The 19,345-nt window shown below is 39.3% G+C and overlaps 1 protein-coding gene across 1 annotated transcript in view; it reads left to right on the forward strand.

Moving 5' to 3' along the window:
* Positions 1-19,345, forward strand: part of epas1b (endothelial PAS domain protein 1b) — a 111,869-nt gene that overhangs the window by 79,168 nt on the left and 13,356 nt on the right. The window contains exons 7-11 of the mRNA XM_055639644.1: positions 4,920-5,026; positions 10,408-10,555; positions 13,181-13,395; positions 14,044-14,252; positions 17,717-17,827. Coding sequence (XP_055495619.1) covers positions 4,920-5,026; positions 10,408-10,555; positions 13,181-13,395; positions 14,044-14,252; positions 17,717-17,827 — 790 coding nt within the window. The remainder of the gene's footprint in view (positions 1-4,919; positions 5,027-10,407; positions 10,556-13,180; positions 13,396-14,043; positions 14,253-17,716; positions 17,828-19,345) is intronic.

The following is a 19,345-nucleotide window of genomic DNA, read 5'->3' on the forward strand; positions in this document are numbered from 1 at the left end:
TGCCTGCGTTGGCCCACATCCCTCTAAACCTTTCCTATCCATGTACCTGTCCAAATGCCTTTTAAATGTTGTTGTAGTTTCTACTCAACTACCTCCTCAAGTTTCTACTCAACTATATTCCACATACCAAGTATTCTTTGTGACCCTGAAAGTTGCTGACGGATTGAATGTCATACGTTTAGGTTTTAATTGCAATTGAAGATTTGAAGACTGCATGAAAAATTAATTGACTTCCTTTGGCTTTTAGCTCTTTTCAATCTATCATTTCCTCTTTCAACACCTGCTTTCATTAAATTTGCATATTGATTTGCATGTTTTATTTGTCCTTGCTCTGTGCATTTCTCAACCCTTAAAACCAATAGGTTAAGAAGGGGCATAGTTACTAAACCTGTTCACTGAGGTTACTGTTCACTCTAGTTAACCCACTTTCCTCACACAAAATATAAAATACTGGAAATACTCAACGGGTTGGGCAGTATCTGTGTGAACAAAAACAGAGGCAGCATTCCCAGCTTGAAGACCCTTCTTCAGAATGGACCAGGAGGTAAAAACAGATTGTTAAGATGAAGGGAGGGTGGGTTATGTGGTTGTCTTTGGCAGAATGAAATCAATATGGCCACGGGGATAAGCTGTAAACAAGATTATCTGATTAATGAGGGAATGAATGGGAGCTCTGCTATAGGGAAACTTGTCCAAGGACAGATGCACAGCATCCTCACATTAGCTTCTTCCTTATCATTGAACCACATTGATCATTATATGGTTGGATGGTAGATCCAAGTATAACAATGTGATACACAATCAACCTTAAGCATGGATAGACACTAATCCCGGTGCCTGCGTTGGCCCACATCCAAAAAACCTTTCCTATCCATGTACCTGTCCAAATGCCTTTTAAATGTTGTTGTAGTTTCTACTCAACTACCTCCTCAGTTTTGCCTCAACTATATTCCACATACCAAGTATTCTTTGTGACCCTGAAAGTTGCTGACGGATTGAATGTCATAAGTTTTTTGCAATTGAAGATTTGAAGACTGCATGAAAAAATTAATTGACTTCCTTTGGCTTTTAGCTCTTTTCAATCTATCATTTCCTCTTTCAACACCTGCTTTCATTAAATTTGCACATTGATTTGCATGTTTTTATTTCTTCCTTGCCTGTGCATTTCTTGAATGGCCCATGCCAATTCAAACAGTCGTCATAAACGGGTATCTTGAGGCAATTGGGTATCATAGAGAGCAGCAAATCCCAGCTTGCCGTTTTGATCCAAGACCCTTCTTCAGAATTAAATTTAGCATTTTAAGATGACAAACAAAAAATAGACAAAAGAATGTGGGAGTTGTGAAATGCAGAGCAGGAGAACATGCTGGGCAGATCAGATTGAACAGGTCCTCCACTCCCAATCAAAACGTACAATTATCACAGATACAGAGGAATGACACAAAGTGCTGGAGTAACTCAATGAGTTAGGCAGAATCCCCGGTGAACATGGACAGGTGATGTTTTGGGTCAGGACCCTTCTTCCGGAGGAGAACCTCTTCAAACTAGGCATACCTTGAGGAGACTTTGCAGTGCAGCAGTCAAATGTGGAAACGAGGAACTGCAGATACTGGGTTATCAAGAAAAAATACAAAAAAAAACACCAATAGATGATTGATATAAAAAATCAAGTTACTCAAAATTGTGTAATTCAATATTGAGTCTTAAAGGGTACAGCATACCCAGACGGATGTGTGGTTCCTCAAAATTGCAATGGGCTTTCAATTACTGTGAATTGCAGGTGGGCACAAACCACTAGGCAAGAATGAGATGGGGAATTCAGGCAACAGAAATCTCAGTTGGCCCAGCAGATTGCAAAAATGTACTGCAAAAATATTTAATAACTTGCCACACAAACCCCTCAATGGGTATTTGTAACAAATGGCCGATGCCATCCTGCTGCAAATTATGGTTCAATGTACCCTTTTTGAAAGAAAATAAACATAATCAGACAAAATTCCTGATCTACGTCAGTGACCCAAATCACATTTAATACATCAGCTTGGAGCAAGACTGCTTCCAGTAAACAGTAAACACTTAAAGTTTAAGAGAAAATACCCAGCCTTATATTAAACATTCATTGTTTAACTAAGAGGCTTGTGACCCAGATCAAGACATCTTATGATTTTTGATTACACTGTTTCACTGTCAGTATAAAACCAGCATAACATAACAGTTTAATCCAAAGATTTGTGCTGGTAGCATTTAAGTTATGAGGCTTGGGAAATAAAGCTTCACTGTTGTAAATCTTTGTATTTGTTCTGATTTTGATGTTTTTTGTTTTTGCCCTAAATAGATTTTTTTTTTGAGAATATTGGTTATTACCCTGACTTGCTTAGATCTTTTTCCCTCTTCCAAGAAATGTACTATAAATACGTTGCATTTCTTCTGTCAGGTCAGTGAAATATAAGAGCACCATTGTGCATGGAAAGTTCACAAATCAAGTTGGGATTCCAAAAGCACTCAAACAAAAGCTTTGCACTGTACTTTGGACTTTTCACCTGATGTCTTACTGACGAGGGGGATATTTATTTTGTGATCACTATAACATTGGCTGTTGCTGCCCAGCTATTGTGCTACTGAAACACTCCTCATTGTCTTTTATGTCCTGCAAGCTAACACTCTAATTACCGGCACTTCCCAAATTCTATTTCATTCTGCTTGTTCATCTCAAATTTAAGTGGTCTGTATTGGTGACCATGTTATTGACACAAAATGCTGGAGTACCTCAGCGTGACAGGCAGTATCTCTGGATAAAAGATATGGGTGGCGTATCGGGTCGAGTCCCATCTTCCATCTGAAGAAAGGTTTTGACGCGAAACATCACCAATTCCTTCCATCCAGAGATGCTGCCTGTCCCACTGAATTACTTCAACATTTTGTGTCTATCTTCTGTGTAAACCAGCATCTGTAGTTCCTTCCCACACTATGATGGTGGAAATTCCTCCCTATTACTACGACCTTTTAAAGAACTTCTAAATAACTACTTTTATAAATAACCGAGCTTTTGCTAATTACACCCATCAGATTTTGGCTACTAATTCTCCTGAGAATCATCACGGTTTTTTAAGTATGTTCAAAGCACTATATATGAATGCTAGTTACTTGTAAACTTCTATCCTATTTATGGAAACCACCTTGATATCATTGCACTATTATGCTGCATTTCAAAAGACAATATCACTCGTCAAGAACAGGAGCTAACAATACTTGGTGTCGACTATTGATACACGCGTTTCGCAGTTAAATTGGGAAGTCCAATTGCTGAATTGATTCCTTACTCAATTAAAATTATTCCTTTAGATTTGGTTACTGCTCTGATCACTTACATTTATAAAGATGCACTCTTAAATTGTTTATTTTTAAAATAAGGCTTTATAGTTAATTATCTGAACATGCTTGCAACCACAATAAAAAGTGGATTGAAGTATTTTAGAAATGTTAGCATATCTCTACATTAAGATAATTCAATTAACTGCCAATACTTGCATCTGATACGACAGCTGCAAAGGCTAACTTTCACCTGTGTCTACCGATACTGTAATTTGTTGGATCTACTTCCCATAATCTGCCTTCCAAAGTGCTGCTTGTGGCTTTTCAAATTACACTACGTCACAAACATGTTGAGGGCTCTAAATCTGTTTCCATTCTTCACAACTAGTTTTGTTTAGATTGAAGGATAACCTAGGTATTCTGCTCTGTAGATGATTTAGAAAGTACAAGGAGCAGAAGAGAAGAATTCATAGACTGGATGGCCACTCCTTCTCTCAAAATCTGAGCCAAAAATCGCAATGCCCCGTTTTGCAATCACCAAATTGCAACCAGCTTGTGTGTTATGTTATTGGACTGACTTAACCCAGTAAAACTAAATCATAGGGTAACTGAAAACTGTAAGAACATAAATAAACATCACCAGCCCTTAGCAACAACTAATTGTGTAACGAAAAGAATGCGTCATTTTTTTTAAAGCAATAATAGAATTGGCCTCCATCTGTTGATCCTTGCCTACAATTGTGGGCAGGCTGTAGTTTTCATTAAAGGTTGATATCAGTTTTCAGTGGAAGAATGTGGGACAAAGTTATGTAACACCCAACTGTTATTGGTCAATCACAAGTGGATGTTTTAAACTCTATTTACCATGAATAAAATGTTATGCACATTCCATTGGAACCTTGCAGGGTTTATTTTCTATGGCTTTAATATTTTTTAAGGTTTATTATTATAACCTGGTACAGTGAAAAGTTTTGCTTTGCATGCTTTCCAATCAAGACAGATAATACTATACATAAACCCAATGAAGTCAAACTTGAGTACCAAAGGTAGAGCAAAAGGGAAGGTACTGAGTGTAGAATATAGATCTTGGCATTATAATGCAACAATTCAATTTTTTTGCATGACGCACAATCATTAACTATTTTCTAATCCTTTCAAGAACTCCATACAATAACTTTGAATCTTTGGTCCCATTTTCTTGCCCTCTTCTTTATGTCCTTGTGCACTGCCATGTAGAAACTAAGATTTTTTTTAAAAAGTTGAAATTTACCTTTGTGTAGGAAGGAACTGCAGATGCTGGTTTGCATTGAGAATAGACACAAAATGTTGGAGTTACTCAGCGGGTCAGACAGCATCTCTGGACAAAAGGAATAGGTGACATTTTGGTTCAAAACCCTTCTTCATCTCAGTCTAAAAAAGGATTTTCACCCAAAACTTCACCTATTCCTTTTCTCCATAGATGCTGCCTGACCCGCTGATTTACCCCAGCATTTTGCAACTAACATTTTCCTTTGTCTTGTGTAGTTAATACGCAGAAGATCTTATTTCAGGATTTTATGTTTTGGGAAATCCCTGAATTTATAATAGTCCTCTTTCTGCTTAACTAGAATTGCAGCATTGATGGGATACTGCCCAGAGGAACTGCTTGGACGTTCGGTGTACGAGTTCTACCATGCAATGGATTCAGATCACATGATTAAAAGTCATCAGAACTGTAAGTGATGCATCCAAAAATCTTCAACTTGATGTGGTAGCAGCATTTGCAAATGTGAAAACTAGGTCAATCAAGTGATTAATATATTTTATTTATTTACATGAATGCACATGCACACACGCCCCTCTACCATACAAAACATTCTGGTAATCCAATAGAATACTTACATTTTTATGGGAATAGTTTCCATGAACACTGCAACTTCCATTTCTCCATGTATTATATGAAGTAATGAGTAGAAAAATGCTGTGATGTTTCCAACAGGAGGATCACCATCTGCTCCTATAAGGATCGTCCCAGCATACAAAGATGGTATCGTAGACCTTATCTCTGGCTGAATGACCGTGAAGCGGCTATTTATCCACTGACCCCTTGCTTTAAATAAGACATCTCGGCAAAAGCTACTGGAGATAGTTGGAGGCAGGGTGCCAGAGATGAGAGCAAATTTTGAAAGTAGGCAACAGTGCAAGGAGTCCACAGCAAGTTGATAGGGTTATCATCAATATAGAAGCACCACAATGCCCTAAGGGAATGGTTGATTATATTGGGTGGTTTATTTAAGGATACAGGAAGTGTGGGATTAAACTACGTGGGATTTTGGTTTTCAAATGTTCAAATTGTTGAGTTTTAGGCTTTTAGAAACTATCTCCCCTGGTTTCTTATTGTTTAATTAGAATTTTGCAAAGAGTGGCATTTATGGAAACCTTGTATTTGCATATGTTGTCTGCAAATGTTTGAATGTTAATACCCATGCAGCAGGGGCTAGACATTCTGCAGCAGCAAACTAGAAGAATATATCATCTTCAGTGTGAACTTTGCCATCAACATTAGGCTCGTCCAACTTTGCTGCGATTTTTATTTTCCTTTCAGAAGTAGTGATTGCCTTCTGACCATTACGCTCACCCAAAGACAGAACCTACACAGTCCTCTGCATATTCGTCCCAACCTTGGAGCTGCAGATCAGGCCAAAGACAACTTCTACACTGATTTTGTAAAAACTGTGTTCTGCTGCCCAGAGCGAGACAAACAGATCCTCGAGGCAATTTTGACTCAAGAAAGGGAAACGACTCAACCCTCTAAGGTGATTGGCAAGGCAATAGGGGCAACTAACTCCAATAGTATGGCCCTCCAAACAAAATGCTTGGAGCACTTTCTTGTCATAATCTAGAGAAACAAGCAACACACATGGCCCAAGCAATGGAAACTGTTGGATTATGCCATTGTCTAAACAAGGGACAGCTGAATGCCTTAACAGGTAATGATGACTACAGAGCTGACTGGCGCCTCAATGTCCTGATTTACTTTTATCAACGTGGCCTCAAAATATCAGTCTCAAGAGAAACATTGCAAGAAGAATGAGGTTGAAGCTATCAAGAACTCACAACAATTCCACTTCTCAGTCAAGCTGTTGATTCTCAGTCAGATGGAAGTACAAGGTCTGCAATGTATGAGCTGCCCTGAAGTCCAACATGAAGGACACCGATGCACCTTAGATCTTCCACCAAGTACGACCAGAACTTACTTGACGAGAATGAGCAGAGGTTGAGGAGCTTATTAGCCACCATCTTAAGGTGCTCCCCAATTGGAAGCTCCACACTCTGTCCAAAGGAACTGCTGAAGAAGAAATAATAATAAGAATTAATTCACACTACAGGACATGTTCAGCAGGTTGCCACGTGACAACAGTCACTTAAAATATAGTACACTCTGGTTTCCATAAAGATAGGCCACAAAGTTCTTTGGGGATTCTTTAATAAATATTGATTAATGGAAAATGTGTGAAAAATGCAGTGCAAGTGCAAATAATGAATTATGTTTGAATCATCCTGTCCATTAATTATCACTTCATTTGTTGAACCCACATACAAAATTAGAATTAGCAATGCTTCTATCCCCCTAATTGAACCTTAGTTTTAGTTATCCGAACAATCTTTTAAAGTTTAATAAGACGCTTTACTGGTGGAAAGAAGAAATTACCTGGCCAGACATCAGGAATATACTCCTATTTTAATGTTATAAACAAAGGCCGTAGAGTAGTAATCCATCTAACTCTTCTGTCTTATTATATGTACAATAAGCAATGTACAGGTTAGTTTATTGTCCTGAACCTGGGTGCATTGAAATTCCTTGTTTGTACGAAGCTCACCAAGTAAACGGTGTACATTAATTATAGATAAATACAACCAGTGCAAAAAAACAGCAACATGGTGCAAGCTTGTAGCACAAAAGAGTATTAAAGTATAGTAATGAAACAGCCAAATGAGGCAGAATTAAAAGTATGTGGTAACACCTCCAGTCATGGGAAACTAGTAGAGTAGCTATGGATACTATGAGTTTCAAAGTAAAAGAAGTTCTGACACTTTTGAAAAATACAAAAGTGGATAAGTCTCCAGGTTCTGACAGGATATTCCCTAGGACATTGAGGGAAGTTAGTGTAGAAATAGCCGGGGCTATGACAGAAATATTTCAAATGTCATTAGAAATGGGAATAGTCCCCGAGGATTGGCGTACTGCGCATGTTGTTCCATTGTTTAAAAAGGGTTCTAAGAGTAAACCTAGCAATTATAGGCCTGTTAGTTTGACTTCAGTGGTGGGCAAATTAATGGAAAAGATACTTAGAGATAATATATATAAGCATCTGGATAAACAGGGTCTGATTAGGAACAGTCAGCATAGATTTGTGCCTGGAAGGTCATGTTTGACTAATCTTCTTGAATTTTTTGAAGAGGTTACTAGGGAAATTGATGAGGGTAAAGCAGTGGATGTTGTCTATATAGACTTTAGTAAGGCCTTTGACAAGGTTCCTCATGGAAGGTTGGTTAAGAAGGTTCAACTGTTGGGTATAAATTCAGGAGTAGCAAGATGGATTCAACAGTGGCTGAATGGGAGAAGCCAGAGGGTAATGGTGGATGGTTGTTTGTCGGGTTGGAGGCAGGTGACTAGTGGGGTGCCTCAGGGATCGGTGTTGGGTCCTTTGTTGTTTGTCATGTATATCAATGATCTGGATGAAGGTGTGGTAAATTGGATTAGTAAGTATGCAGATGATACCAAGATAGGGGCTGTTGTGGATATTGAAGAGGATTTCCAAAGTCTACAGAGTGATTTAGGCCTTTTGGAAGAATGGGCTGAAAGATGACAGATGGAGTTTAATGCTGATAAATGTGAGGTGCTACACCTTGGCAGGACAAATCAAAATAGGACGTACATGGTAAATGGTAGGGAATTGAAGAATACAGTTGAACAGAGGGATCTGGGAATACCCGTGCATAGTTCCTTGAAGGTGGAATCTCATATAGATAGGGTGGTAAAGAAAGCTTTTGGTATGCTAGCCTTTATAAATCAGAGCATTGAGTATAGAAGCTGGGATGTAATGTTAAAATTGTACAAGGCATTGGTGAGACCAAATCTGGAGTATGGTGTACAATTTTGGTTGCCCAATTATAGGAAGGATGTCAACAAAATAGAGAGTACAGAGGAGATTTACTAGAATGTTGCCTGGGTTTCAACAACTAAGTTACAGAAATAGGTTGAATAAGTTAGGTCTTTATTCTCTGGAGCGCTGAAGGTTAAGGGGGGGGGGACTTGATAGAGGTCTTTAAAATGATGAGAGGGATAGACAGAGTTGATGTGGATCAGCTTTTCCCTTTGAGAATAGGGAAAATTCAAACAAGAGGACGTGACTTCAGAATTAAGGGACAGAAGTTTAGGGGTAACATGAGGGGGGACTTCCTAATTCAGAGAGTGGTAGCGGTGTGGAATGAGCTTCCAGTGGAAGTGGTGGAGGCAGGTTCGTTGGTATCATTTAAAAATAAATTGGATAGGCATATGGATGAGAAGGGAATGGAGGGTTATGGTATGAGTGCAGGCAGGTGGGGGGGACTAAGGGGAAAAAAGTTGTTCAGCACGGACTTGTAGGGCCGAGATGGCCTGTTTCCGTGCTGTAATTGTTATATGGTTATATGGGGTGTGAAAAATGATTGTTTCAGGAGAATGATTACAGTGATGAAGAATTTGTTAAGTCTAGTCACCTTGAACTTTCAAGGTCCTATATCTTCTCCCAGAGGTAGAAGAGATGAAAGGGAATGACCAGGGTGGTAGGAATCCAGACTTCCTGATGCCATTCACCATGAAGATGGACTGGAGGGAAGGAAGTGACAATCCTGTGGTGGACTGGGCTCGGTTCAACACTCCCTTCAGGTTCAAAGCTGAAAGTCAAGAGCGGAACAGCTGCATTACCAGGCTGAAATGCATCCCATCAGGGGGATTATAATTTGGTGTGGGTTTGGGGAGCAGTACTGAGGAGCATTAAACCATAAATTAGGAAAGCAAATATAAGAAAACAGCATATGTCTAATTATATACAACAGTTTGGAATGATGCTCAATTCCTTAGCGGTGAATATAATTCATCTTTTGAAATCTTAATGATGACAACTAATTGAATTAACAATGTATATTATTCAAACACCTCTTAATGACTATAATCTCAAGGCTTAATGACTATAATCTCAGCATCTATGGTTCCTCGTTCCCATGACTATAATACCAAACTCGCTTAACTTAATTTTAACATTTTTATGAGCAACAATAAAATTTGTAGGAAGGCTTTCACTTAAGTTATAATAACAGCAAAATTTTAATGTTTCTATTTGGATCATAATAAAAATTCAATTCTCTTAAACTAATTACTTTTGTTTCTGCTGCATACAACGTGAATATTTAGTGTCTACAAGCAGCTATTTTGTAGGTCAGTAGAGGGTGAATATAGTGGAGCCGAGTGTAGCTCAGTTCCTACATGGCAGTATTTGCGAAATCATTGACCTATCAGATTGGCAGGTATTCCTCTGATGACATTGTGTGCTCTTTGAAACAAGATTACAGCAATAACAAGGCCTTCTGGAAAACAAGTAACTGGAGCATAGCATACATTGAGATTTTATTGATTGTGACCAATGCAATTATCCTTTCAAAACACAAATGATAACTACCAGACTAGCAACATTAATACTGGATCAAGGTGCAGTTTAGTGTACAAGGTTACAGGCTAAAAATACACAAGTACTCTATTGATTTAATTTAAAGGAGTATTTCAGAAAACAGCATTAAAGTGGTTTGGTGTAGTTTTCCTCTAGTTTTAAATCTGTTACATTTTGTACAAAATACTGATAAATGAACAAAAAATAGTTCTAACAATGAATCAAGCATTTTTATTCAAAGCACAAAAATAGTATACATGTCATACCTTTTCTGCCTAATGTTACATTACCAAAAACAAATTTCAATATACAGTGAAATAGTTTGTTGATAGAATACTTCTTGATAATCATTGAAATTAAATATCTGAAAGTAAGTCTTTCCTTTTTTGTATTTTTATTTTAAAAGTATGCACGAAAGGTCAATCAGTTACTGGCCAGTACAGGATGCTTGCTAAACGAGGTGGATATGTGTGGGTTGAGACCCAAGGGACAGTCATCTACAACAGCCGTAACTCTCAGCCACAGTGCATTGTCTGCATCAACTATGTTTTGAGGTATGTCCTATTTATTACACAATTAATTTCAGAGCCAGGAAATTCAAGACAGAAATCCTGTGATTAAATGATCTTATTTTAGTATCTGAGCTTTCTATTGTTCTCTGTGCACGGGTGAAGACTCATCCACTGCTGAGTCTTAGTTTCCTGAGAAGGTAGTCATGGGCCTATTTGTTGTTTTGGTGGTATAAAACATTTAAAAAAATACCGAATAGCTCCTAGTGGAGGATGCATATAATTAAAATATTTCTCTTCCTTTAATACGTTGAAATTAATAATAGCTCGTGTATTCGGTAGTATGTACATTTATTAGATTTTGAACATGCTATTATTTGAAAGTGACTCTCTGTACTTTGGTAAAAACTTTGTTTAAAATTGGTGTGAAGAATACTGGTGAACCAATTTTATTTAGTGCTTAAGTAGAAACAAAAATGTCATCTGATATACTCAAGCATGTGTTTTAAAGAGGGAGTAGTAAATTTATATGCATGTTAAATCAGGGTATTTAATTAAGTCATGTTGAGTTTATTTTGAGTACCTGCACAATATGTTGAGGTACAGGTACAATGAAATTCCTGCCAATTTTAAACATGTTGAGGCCTGGGAAAATTGTTAAGATGATAAATAAGTCTGTTTGGATGTATTACAATGAATTATTTCACCAATCCCAATTAAAAATGAGCTTCTAACTTTTAAGGCAATACTCAATTAAATTAAGAGACTATTCAATAGTCTACCAGTCAGTCCTTTCTAAAACAGAAAGTAAATTATATCAGTTACTCTCAACTCATGGTTCCTTACTTGGCTACAAAGTGATAAGGATACAACAGTTAGAATAGGTTTTTTTTTAAATAGTAAAAAATGAGATATTAATCAGCAAATAGTAGTTGGAATAGAGCAAAAGTCAATTCAATGCAATCAAAATGATCAACAACTATTTAATCCAATTTTTGTACAAGAATCACAGGGATTTGGATCATATTTCAATTACATGCATTCTTCCATTACCCTTTTAGCCAACATATTGTAACATTTCAATAAACTAAATTTGAGGTGTTTACAATATTCATTTCTCTAAAAATGAAATCACAGAAATTAAGATGACCATAAAACTCAAATTACAAGACTGATAATTCATAAAAATATTGCATTTGCTTCAAAATATGAAGACCACCAAATGTCATGTTCACCGTTAATTGCTAGAACATTTTATAAATAACTAGACCAAGTGGGACCCGTTGGGTCCCGTCCCCCAACACAATCATTCACCACTCACTCGTTTCCCCAGCGGAACCCATTTCCGCTAATCATCTGGTGCCCCAACGTAACCCGTTTCCCAATGCAATAATCCATCGCTCACTCATAGCCCTCACGGGAGGCCTGGGCCCCCAACGTAACATTTCACCACTCATCCGTTGGGTCCCTTTCATTGGATGCCTGGTCCCCAATGCAACCCTTTCCCCCAATGCAATATTCCATCACTCGCCCATAGGCCCCAACTATGCAGGTCATTTTAAACTTTTTTTAAATCCAATTGCACTAAGATTTAATATGATGTAGGTGCCCCTGACAAGGCCATCTTTTGTTACCCAAATCTAATCATTAAACTTTGATGTGCTGGGTTAGGCTGGCAGATTTTATCCCTGGACATCTGCCGTGAAGGACTCTGTTCTAGGATAGATGCATTGTAGCTGGTAGGGCATTGTGATGTCATAACTGCCTAACTGCCAGTGCAGATTTGAAGAAATTCAACTTTTAAATGTCATTTTAACTCTTTTAAATCTCCCCCACTACGTCCCTCTCCTTACAACAATGTAAAAACACTCTCATAGCTCGTGTATATTGGCAGCAGAGATCACGTTATGATGTCATTTTTGGAACGTTCACTGCAGCATGTGCCTGAGATGCCATTGTGACATCACCATTGGAAGCTGCTGGAAGAGTCTTCCTCTCAAAGCCAGTTATTATTTTCAAAGTTGGCTTTTTTAAAACTTTAAATATAAATAACTTGTGAAATATAACATTAAATCTGAAGTAAACTTGTAAGAACGACGACGGGAAAAAGCTGAGTAAGGTTCTGCAAACATTTTTGCGCTATTGCTTAGTTCCCTGATTGCTCGCTTGCACGCAAGCAGACAGATGTCCAAACAAGACGAGACTTTTAGTAAAATATAGATAGATAGATTATGTATAGAACTAGCTTACTGCAGTGACCGTTAAACTTAGCTCAATTGGTGGCGATCTGGCAGTTCTTCTGAGTTGAGCACTATGTTGGATAAGTGTAGAACTGACTATTGGAAGGATGAAAAGATAAAACACAGCTTTCCTTTGTGCCAAGAGAAAATCATAAAGATCCCAGAGGGCAAATCAAAACAAGCAGAACTCATGGTATTGTCAACATTTATTTCAGGACCAATCAAAAACGGAGCATTATTCAACTAAATAATTTGTGCTAGATTGGTTGTAGTGAGTGTAAACACAATAATGGCCACACATCAAAGTCATGTAGTCATGAAAAAATGTTATTGTCACGATGTGAGAAGACGTTAAATCAAATACGAGTTGCTTTTCTTTCATTCTGGGGCATAATCAAAATATCTGATATGAAATATTTTGCATTTACAGCGAAATTGAGGAGACCAATGTGGTATTCTCCATGGACCAGACAGAGTCTCTGTTCAAGCCATGCCAGAGTGTGAGAAATATGAATGGCAGACATATCAATGGCACCCCAATGTCAGATGATGGTCATCTGCTGTTCAGTAAACTGAAGGAAGAACCTGAAGAACTGGCACAACTTGCTCCTACACCTGGAGATGCTGTTATTTTACTTGACTTCGGTAACAAAGCAATGACCATTGTAAATTGTTACAATTTAGAACAATTATACTGTGATTTACACTTCAGGAAAATGTAGTTTGGGTTGATTGAATCGCTATGAAGATAATTAATCAGGATAAGTTGGTATATAATTTCCTCAGTGGAGTAATACAATAAGATGTGGTAAATGCAAACGGAGAAAGTAACATTAGGGCCCTTGCATTCTTTTTGACAATCAATGGCGATTATAACACGAAATCTGAAGTAAACTTGTAAGAACGACGACGGGAGCGCACTTTGGAAATGTTGCACTGACGGAGAAAGAAACAATGTCCAGCATAGAGTATTGAGCAAAAAGCATAATTGAATTGATATGTTCAATATCAATGGGGCAGATGGAACAAGTGTAGCTGGGACATGTTGGCCGGTGTGGGCAAGTTGTGCCGAAGGTCCTGTTTCCACACTGTATCACTCTATGACTCTAAACCAATATCCATATCCTTGTATGCAGTAGAAATTAACTTATTTAGACACCAAACTTAGTTGTTAATTTATTCGTACCCTTTTAAGCTGACAGAATAGTTTACATTCATGCATAATATTGCATAACTATCAAAGTATGTATCAATAATTTCAATACAAATGTCCTCCTTTACTGTCCTCACTAGGAAACCAACAATATGAGGAAGCCCCTCTTTACGATAAAGCTATTATGCCACCAAGCAAGCAGTGGCCTATGGAAGTCACCAAATCAAATGTAACATGTCCTTCTGAACCAAACAAGCAATCGTCACTGGATCTACATGCCTTCACAGTGCCCCAGGTTCCGTCTGGCAGTTCCACTCCACATACCTGCAGCAGCACCTCATGCTCTTCAGTAAGTAACCAGGCAAAATAACAAACTCTGGTTTCTGAATAGCAATTGTAGTTTGCATTGATAGAAAAACGTATGTAATTATGTAATGCACTTTATTCTCTCTTCCACTCTCACTTTCCTTTGTGATCAGAGTTAAGAGCATCAAGATTTCCCCTATAGTAGAATCAAGTAAGATGGCAAGGTTTGATTCCACTTCTACCCGACCTGCATCTCCCACAAAAGCTTCTCACAGATCACTAATACGTCCAGATATTGTATAATACACATTTGATCTCCACCTTCAATAAACTGAAATCGTCCGAAACTCTGTTATTTGCATCATGTCTGGCACTAAATCCAATTTGCTTATCAACCATCTTTTCTGGTTCATGTCCCCAAAGGATTGAACTTATGCCCTAGCCTTCATCTCTAATTACCTTCATCATCTTTCCCCAACTGTTCCGTTTCAAATGCCCTCCCACGTCCCTGTGGCATACGGCACATCTACTCTTCCCTCCCAATTTCAACACTTCTCTTCAATATCAATTCTCAACAAATCACAATTTCAAATGCTCTTTTAAATAACATATCTCCTTAAATAAATCCTCCCAAGTGTGTTTAATATCCTTCACTTTTCTCTTTGAAATGTCATGCTTCTCTAAATTAGAAATATCAACTGCATTTTGTTGTTTAATATAATGAAAGTTTCAGGAGAACAGAGCTCTCCAGATCTTATGTCAATATTGAAAGAAATGCGTAATCTTTGCAAGTGATAATGTTAGATGCTGTGTGAAAGAATGCAAACTACAATAATATTGTTGCTACCCCTAAAATGACATAATATACTTAAAATATCCAGCTTTTGACACTTGACTCGTATGTAGCCAGATAGTCACCTAGAATATCTTTTCTTTCCGCTTCCCATGCTGCCTATGGTATGTTTGCTTGCTTGCCATCTATTTATGATCCAGCTGCTATTACTTGGACAAATGTTGAATTAACCACAACTAATATCCTGGTCAGTCATCATTAACTGGAATTGCCACGAAGTGCAATTGCACCAGCAAATCGAAGCATGATAGTACCGCACTGTACAATGAGCCTCCCAATTTCACAAAACCTTTCCATGAAATGCAAGTTTTTTACATTCATCATCCAGGTAATTTTATAAGTCTGCCTAACTGGTGAAGATTCTAGTCCATCAATAATATTTAAACACATTCCTATGATTTTATGACCATTCATTAAAATATAATTTATCCTTGGGGAAATCATTGTCTGCCAACTAGTGTACATAAAAATATTCTACTTGTGTTCAAACAATACATAGAGATTATGCAAAATAAAATAAAGATAGAGTTTTATCTAACAGTGCAAAATATTATTAGTTAGTTACACCAGACAGCACACTCGCAGAGTATTCTTTAGTGTCTGTAGTTACACAACTTAACACCATATATTTAAAAGGATTTTAAGTTGTACAGGTGCACAACCTTTTATCCGAAGATCCAAATAACGAAAACCTCCGAATAGCAGACATTTTTTCGGTCCTTGAAGAAAGGTCCTTGGAAACATTCACCGAGGGCGGCCCGCTGTCATGGTCGGTCCTCGAAGAAAGGGGAACTAAATCCCCATTCATAAAAGAGAAGGTGAGGGTATATTGCGCAGGAGGGTTAATAATTGACAATATGCTGCTGCCTGCATGCTGAGTTAAAAAGTTCCCATGGTAGACTCACGATACACAGTGTATCGTGAGTCCTGCGTGGGAACTTTTTAACTCAGCGGGCAGGGAGCAGCAGATTGTCGCTCCCTTCAGTTTCACCCCACCTGCACCCCTCTGCTTCCCGGCCATGTGTGTGACCCCTTCCCTCCCCTCTCCAGCTCCCCGCCCATTGCACCAGTGCGGTGACTTTGCACTGTCTTCACGTCGGCGATGCCAGCATATAGTGCCAGTCACCGGAGACGTCAGGACCAACGGGACACCGACCCCCAGGCCCACTGCAAGCACAGCGATCCCAGAGACCCACAGCCAGCAGCAGCCCAGCCCCGTTCCAACTCCAGAGGAAAACTGCAAACTGGCCGGAGACATCAGGACCACCAGAAGCCGCTCCCCGATGGGCCGCTACGGCGACAAGTGGCAGTTCGCCCACAGCCCGAGCTGCGCCCCCTCATCGGGACACTGACCCCCAGGCCCACTGCAAGCACGGAGATCCCAGATCAGCAACTCCAGCCCAGCCCCGCTCCAATTCCAGAGGAACACGCTCCCCGTATGGGCAGAAGCTGATGGTGTGCAAGGTACGTCTTGTTCTTGGGGTCACGCAGCTCGGGCTGTGGACGAACTGTCACTTGTCGCCGTAGCGGCCCATCGGGGAGCGGATTCCTCTGGAGTTGGAGGGGGAGGGGTGTATTGTGCTGTTTGATCGCCCCCTGCTATCCCAGGGACAGGGAGACAGGACGTTCACCGAGGGCGGCCCGCAGAGGTGACAGCGGAACCTCCGGTCGGTCCTCGAAGAAAGGGGAACTAAATCCCCATCCATAAAAGAGAAGGTGAGCGTACATTGCGCGGGAGAGTAGGAATCCCAAGACAAAGTTGAGTGAGCGTTCACCGAGGGCGGCCTGCAGAGGTGACAGCGGAACCTCTGGTCGGTCCTGGAAGAAAGGCGAACTAAATCCCCTTCATAAAAGAGAAGTGGAGGGTATATTGCCCGGGAGGGGATATCGCCTACCTGGAAGAAACTGGACATTTTTTCTAGGATGTCGTCTGCACACCAAAGCTCACGTTTGGCGCCTCTGCTGCACACGGATATAAGAGTGTGAAAATGTCGCCTTAGGCCGCCTAAGGGCATGTAGCCCCGCTAGGGTGACATGAGTGCGAGAGGTGATTCAATGCTGCGGTGACATTTACAAATTCAGGAATTCATTCAACACACTGCATTTCATACAGACATTTATTCTGCAAGAAAAAACTACATTGAAGACTCAAACTCGCGACCGAGGAACTGCCGGGATCAAGGCGCAAACTCGCGACCTTGCGGATATGAGCCGAGCACTCTACCACTGAGCCAGCCATTAAAATCTACGCTAAAAAATTTCCATTCCGAAAGCCGACAAATTCCGAATTACGAAAAGTGTCTGGTCCCAAGGCTGTCGGATAAAAGGTTGTGCACCTGTACTATTATTTTCTAGCCTACCAGACTTTACTGATAATGAGATTAAACTTTGCTGGTTTTTATAACAAGTTCCACAGCAGACTTAGTTGGAATTGCACCATTCAACCATTATTATTTTGCTTACGTATATATTTCAACTGTTCAAAAACAAACAATACTTTAATTCATTGCACACAACAATAGGTTAGAATTAGACTTGCAAGAGTATTGTAAACAAAGCTTAATACCATTCATTTATGTGCTATAGTCATGGGATGAATCAGATATCCATCAGGATAACATGTTTGATAATGTTTCTTTATTTGGTAATTATAGCCAAGCAGTCCTGGAGACTACTACAGTTCCCTGGACAATGACCTCAAGATCGAAGTGATTGAGAAACTTTTTGCTATGGACACTGAAGCAAAAAATCAATGCAACACTCAGGTCAGTTCATTAAATTAACATGAAATAAACATGAAAACAACTTGTTGTTCAGAAGTTACTTGGAGACAAAGGATTAATATATCTTATTCAAAGACATTAAATAGATACTAAATTGTACTCAAAATTAATTGGTGATAACGTTCAATTGTGCAACAAAGGAAGTTAAAGAACTGTAACCACAGTCAGAGCTGCATGCAAAATAATGGAAAACATGATATGAATGACATCGGGAGGGGAATGGGGAGTGCAGGGGGGAGATAAGTCTTTGCCTTCCATCACAGTGAGGAGGAGATGCGCTGTGATGGATGTTTGTGTAAATTGTGTTGTGTCTTGGTTCTTTCTTGTGTGTATGACTGCAGAAACAACATTTCCTTTGAACCTCAATGGGGTTCAAATGACAAATAAATTGTATTGTATTGAATATAGAACACACACACACACACACACACACACACACACACACAATAATACAGCATAGCAATCATTATGTTCTGAGCCTGCAGCAGGTTTGTGAAACATTCAGGTATGAAGGCTAGATTGGAAGAGGCTTGTACAAGTGCACCTGAGCAATGGTGTTTTCTCGAGACGCAAGGAACTGTAGATGCTGGTTACCAAAAAAAAAAAACTGCTGGAGCAACTAGGTGGGTCAGATAGCATCTCTAGAGAACATGAATAGCCGCGGTTTTGGGTAGGCTCCAACAGACTGGATTGTAATTTGGGGGGGGGGGAAAGCCGAAAAAGAAGTGGGGACTTGGCAAGTGATCAGTGGATACAGGTGAAGGGGGGTGATTGGCAATGGGTAGACAAAGTCTAGGGATGATGAGAGGAATTAAATGTAAAGCCAGACGGAGGCTTATAGGTGGAGGGGGGGGGAGGATGGACAGCGAGATAATGACATTTTCTCTCCTGCCTCCTCTTCCAAGGATTGGGCTGCAGAAGAGAGGATTGTGCCCAGGGATAGAATGAAGGTGGATGGGGAAAATCAGTGTAAGAGGGCATCTTCCGATGGCTTGGCATTGAGCTGATTGGATCAGGGACTTAATGACATTAGAAGCCAACATGGTAAGGTGGGTGGGAGTGGCATGTACAAGAAGTGTGATGCCTCTTATTCCATACTGTCAGATCACTTACATTGTGTCTCCTATAACTTGTGTCAAAACGGTATCACCTTGCCAGTTAAAATTTGGTTGGAGTGCCTCGCTCACACTTTTATTTCCATGTTTTAGTGCCATAAATGGCCAAACATTGTGGTGTCCCATTACCACAGAAGTTGTTTTCTAATCACTGCACATGATAAATGCGTTAATAGCAATTAATTATTTGATTATGTCCTCGTTTTTGAAGGATATGGATTAAGATCGCATTCTTTGAAATGAAAAGCTTTGAAATTAAGATCAATTGTTTTTTTAAAGTAGACCAGAATGTCAGGCAAACCTTTTTTTTGGATCTATTATCTTTTTGAACTATCTTAATTTTGTCTTATCATACTATATACCATTCCATAGATGTTCCATCTAC

This window comes from Leucoraja erinacea, chromosome 8, assembly GCF_028641065.1.
Source record: "Leucoraja erinacea ecotype New England chromosome 8, Leri_hhj_1, whole genome shotgun sequence".
NCBI classification, from domain to species: domain Eukaryota; kingdom Metazoa; phylum Chordata; class Chondrichthyes; order Rajiformes; family Rajidae; genus Leucoraja; species Leucoraja erinaceus.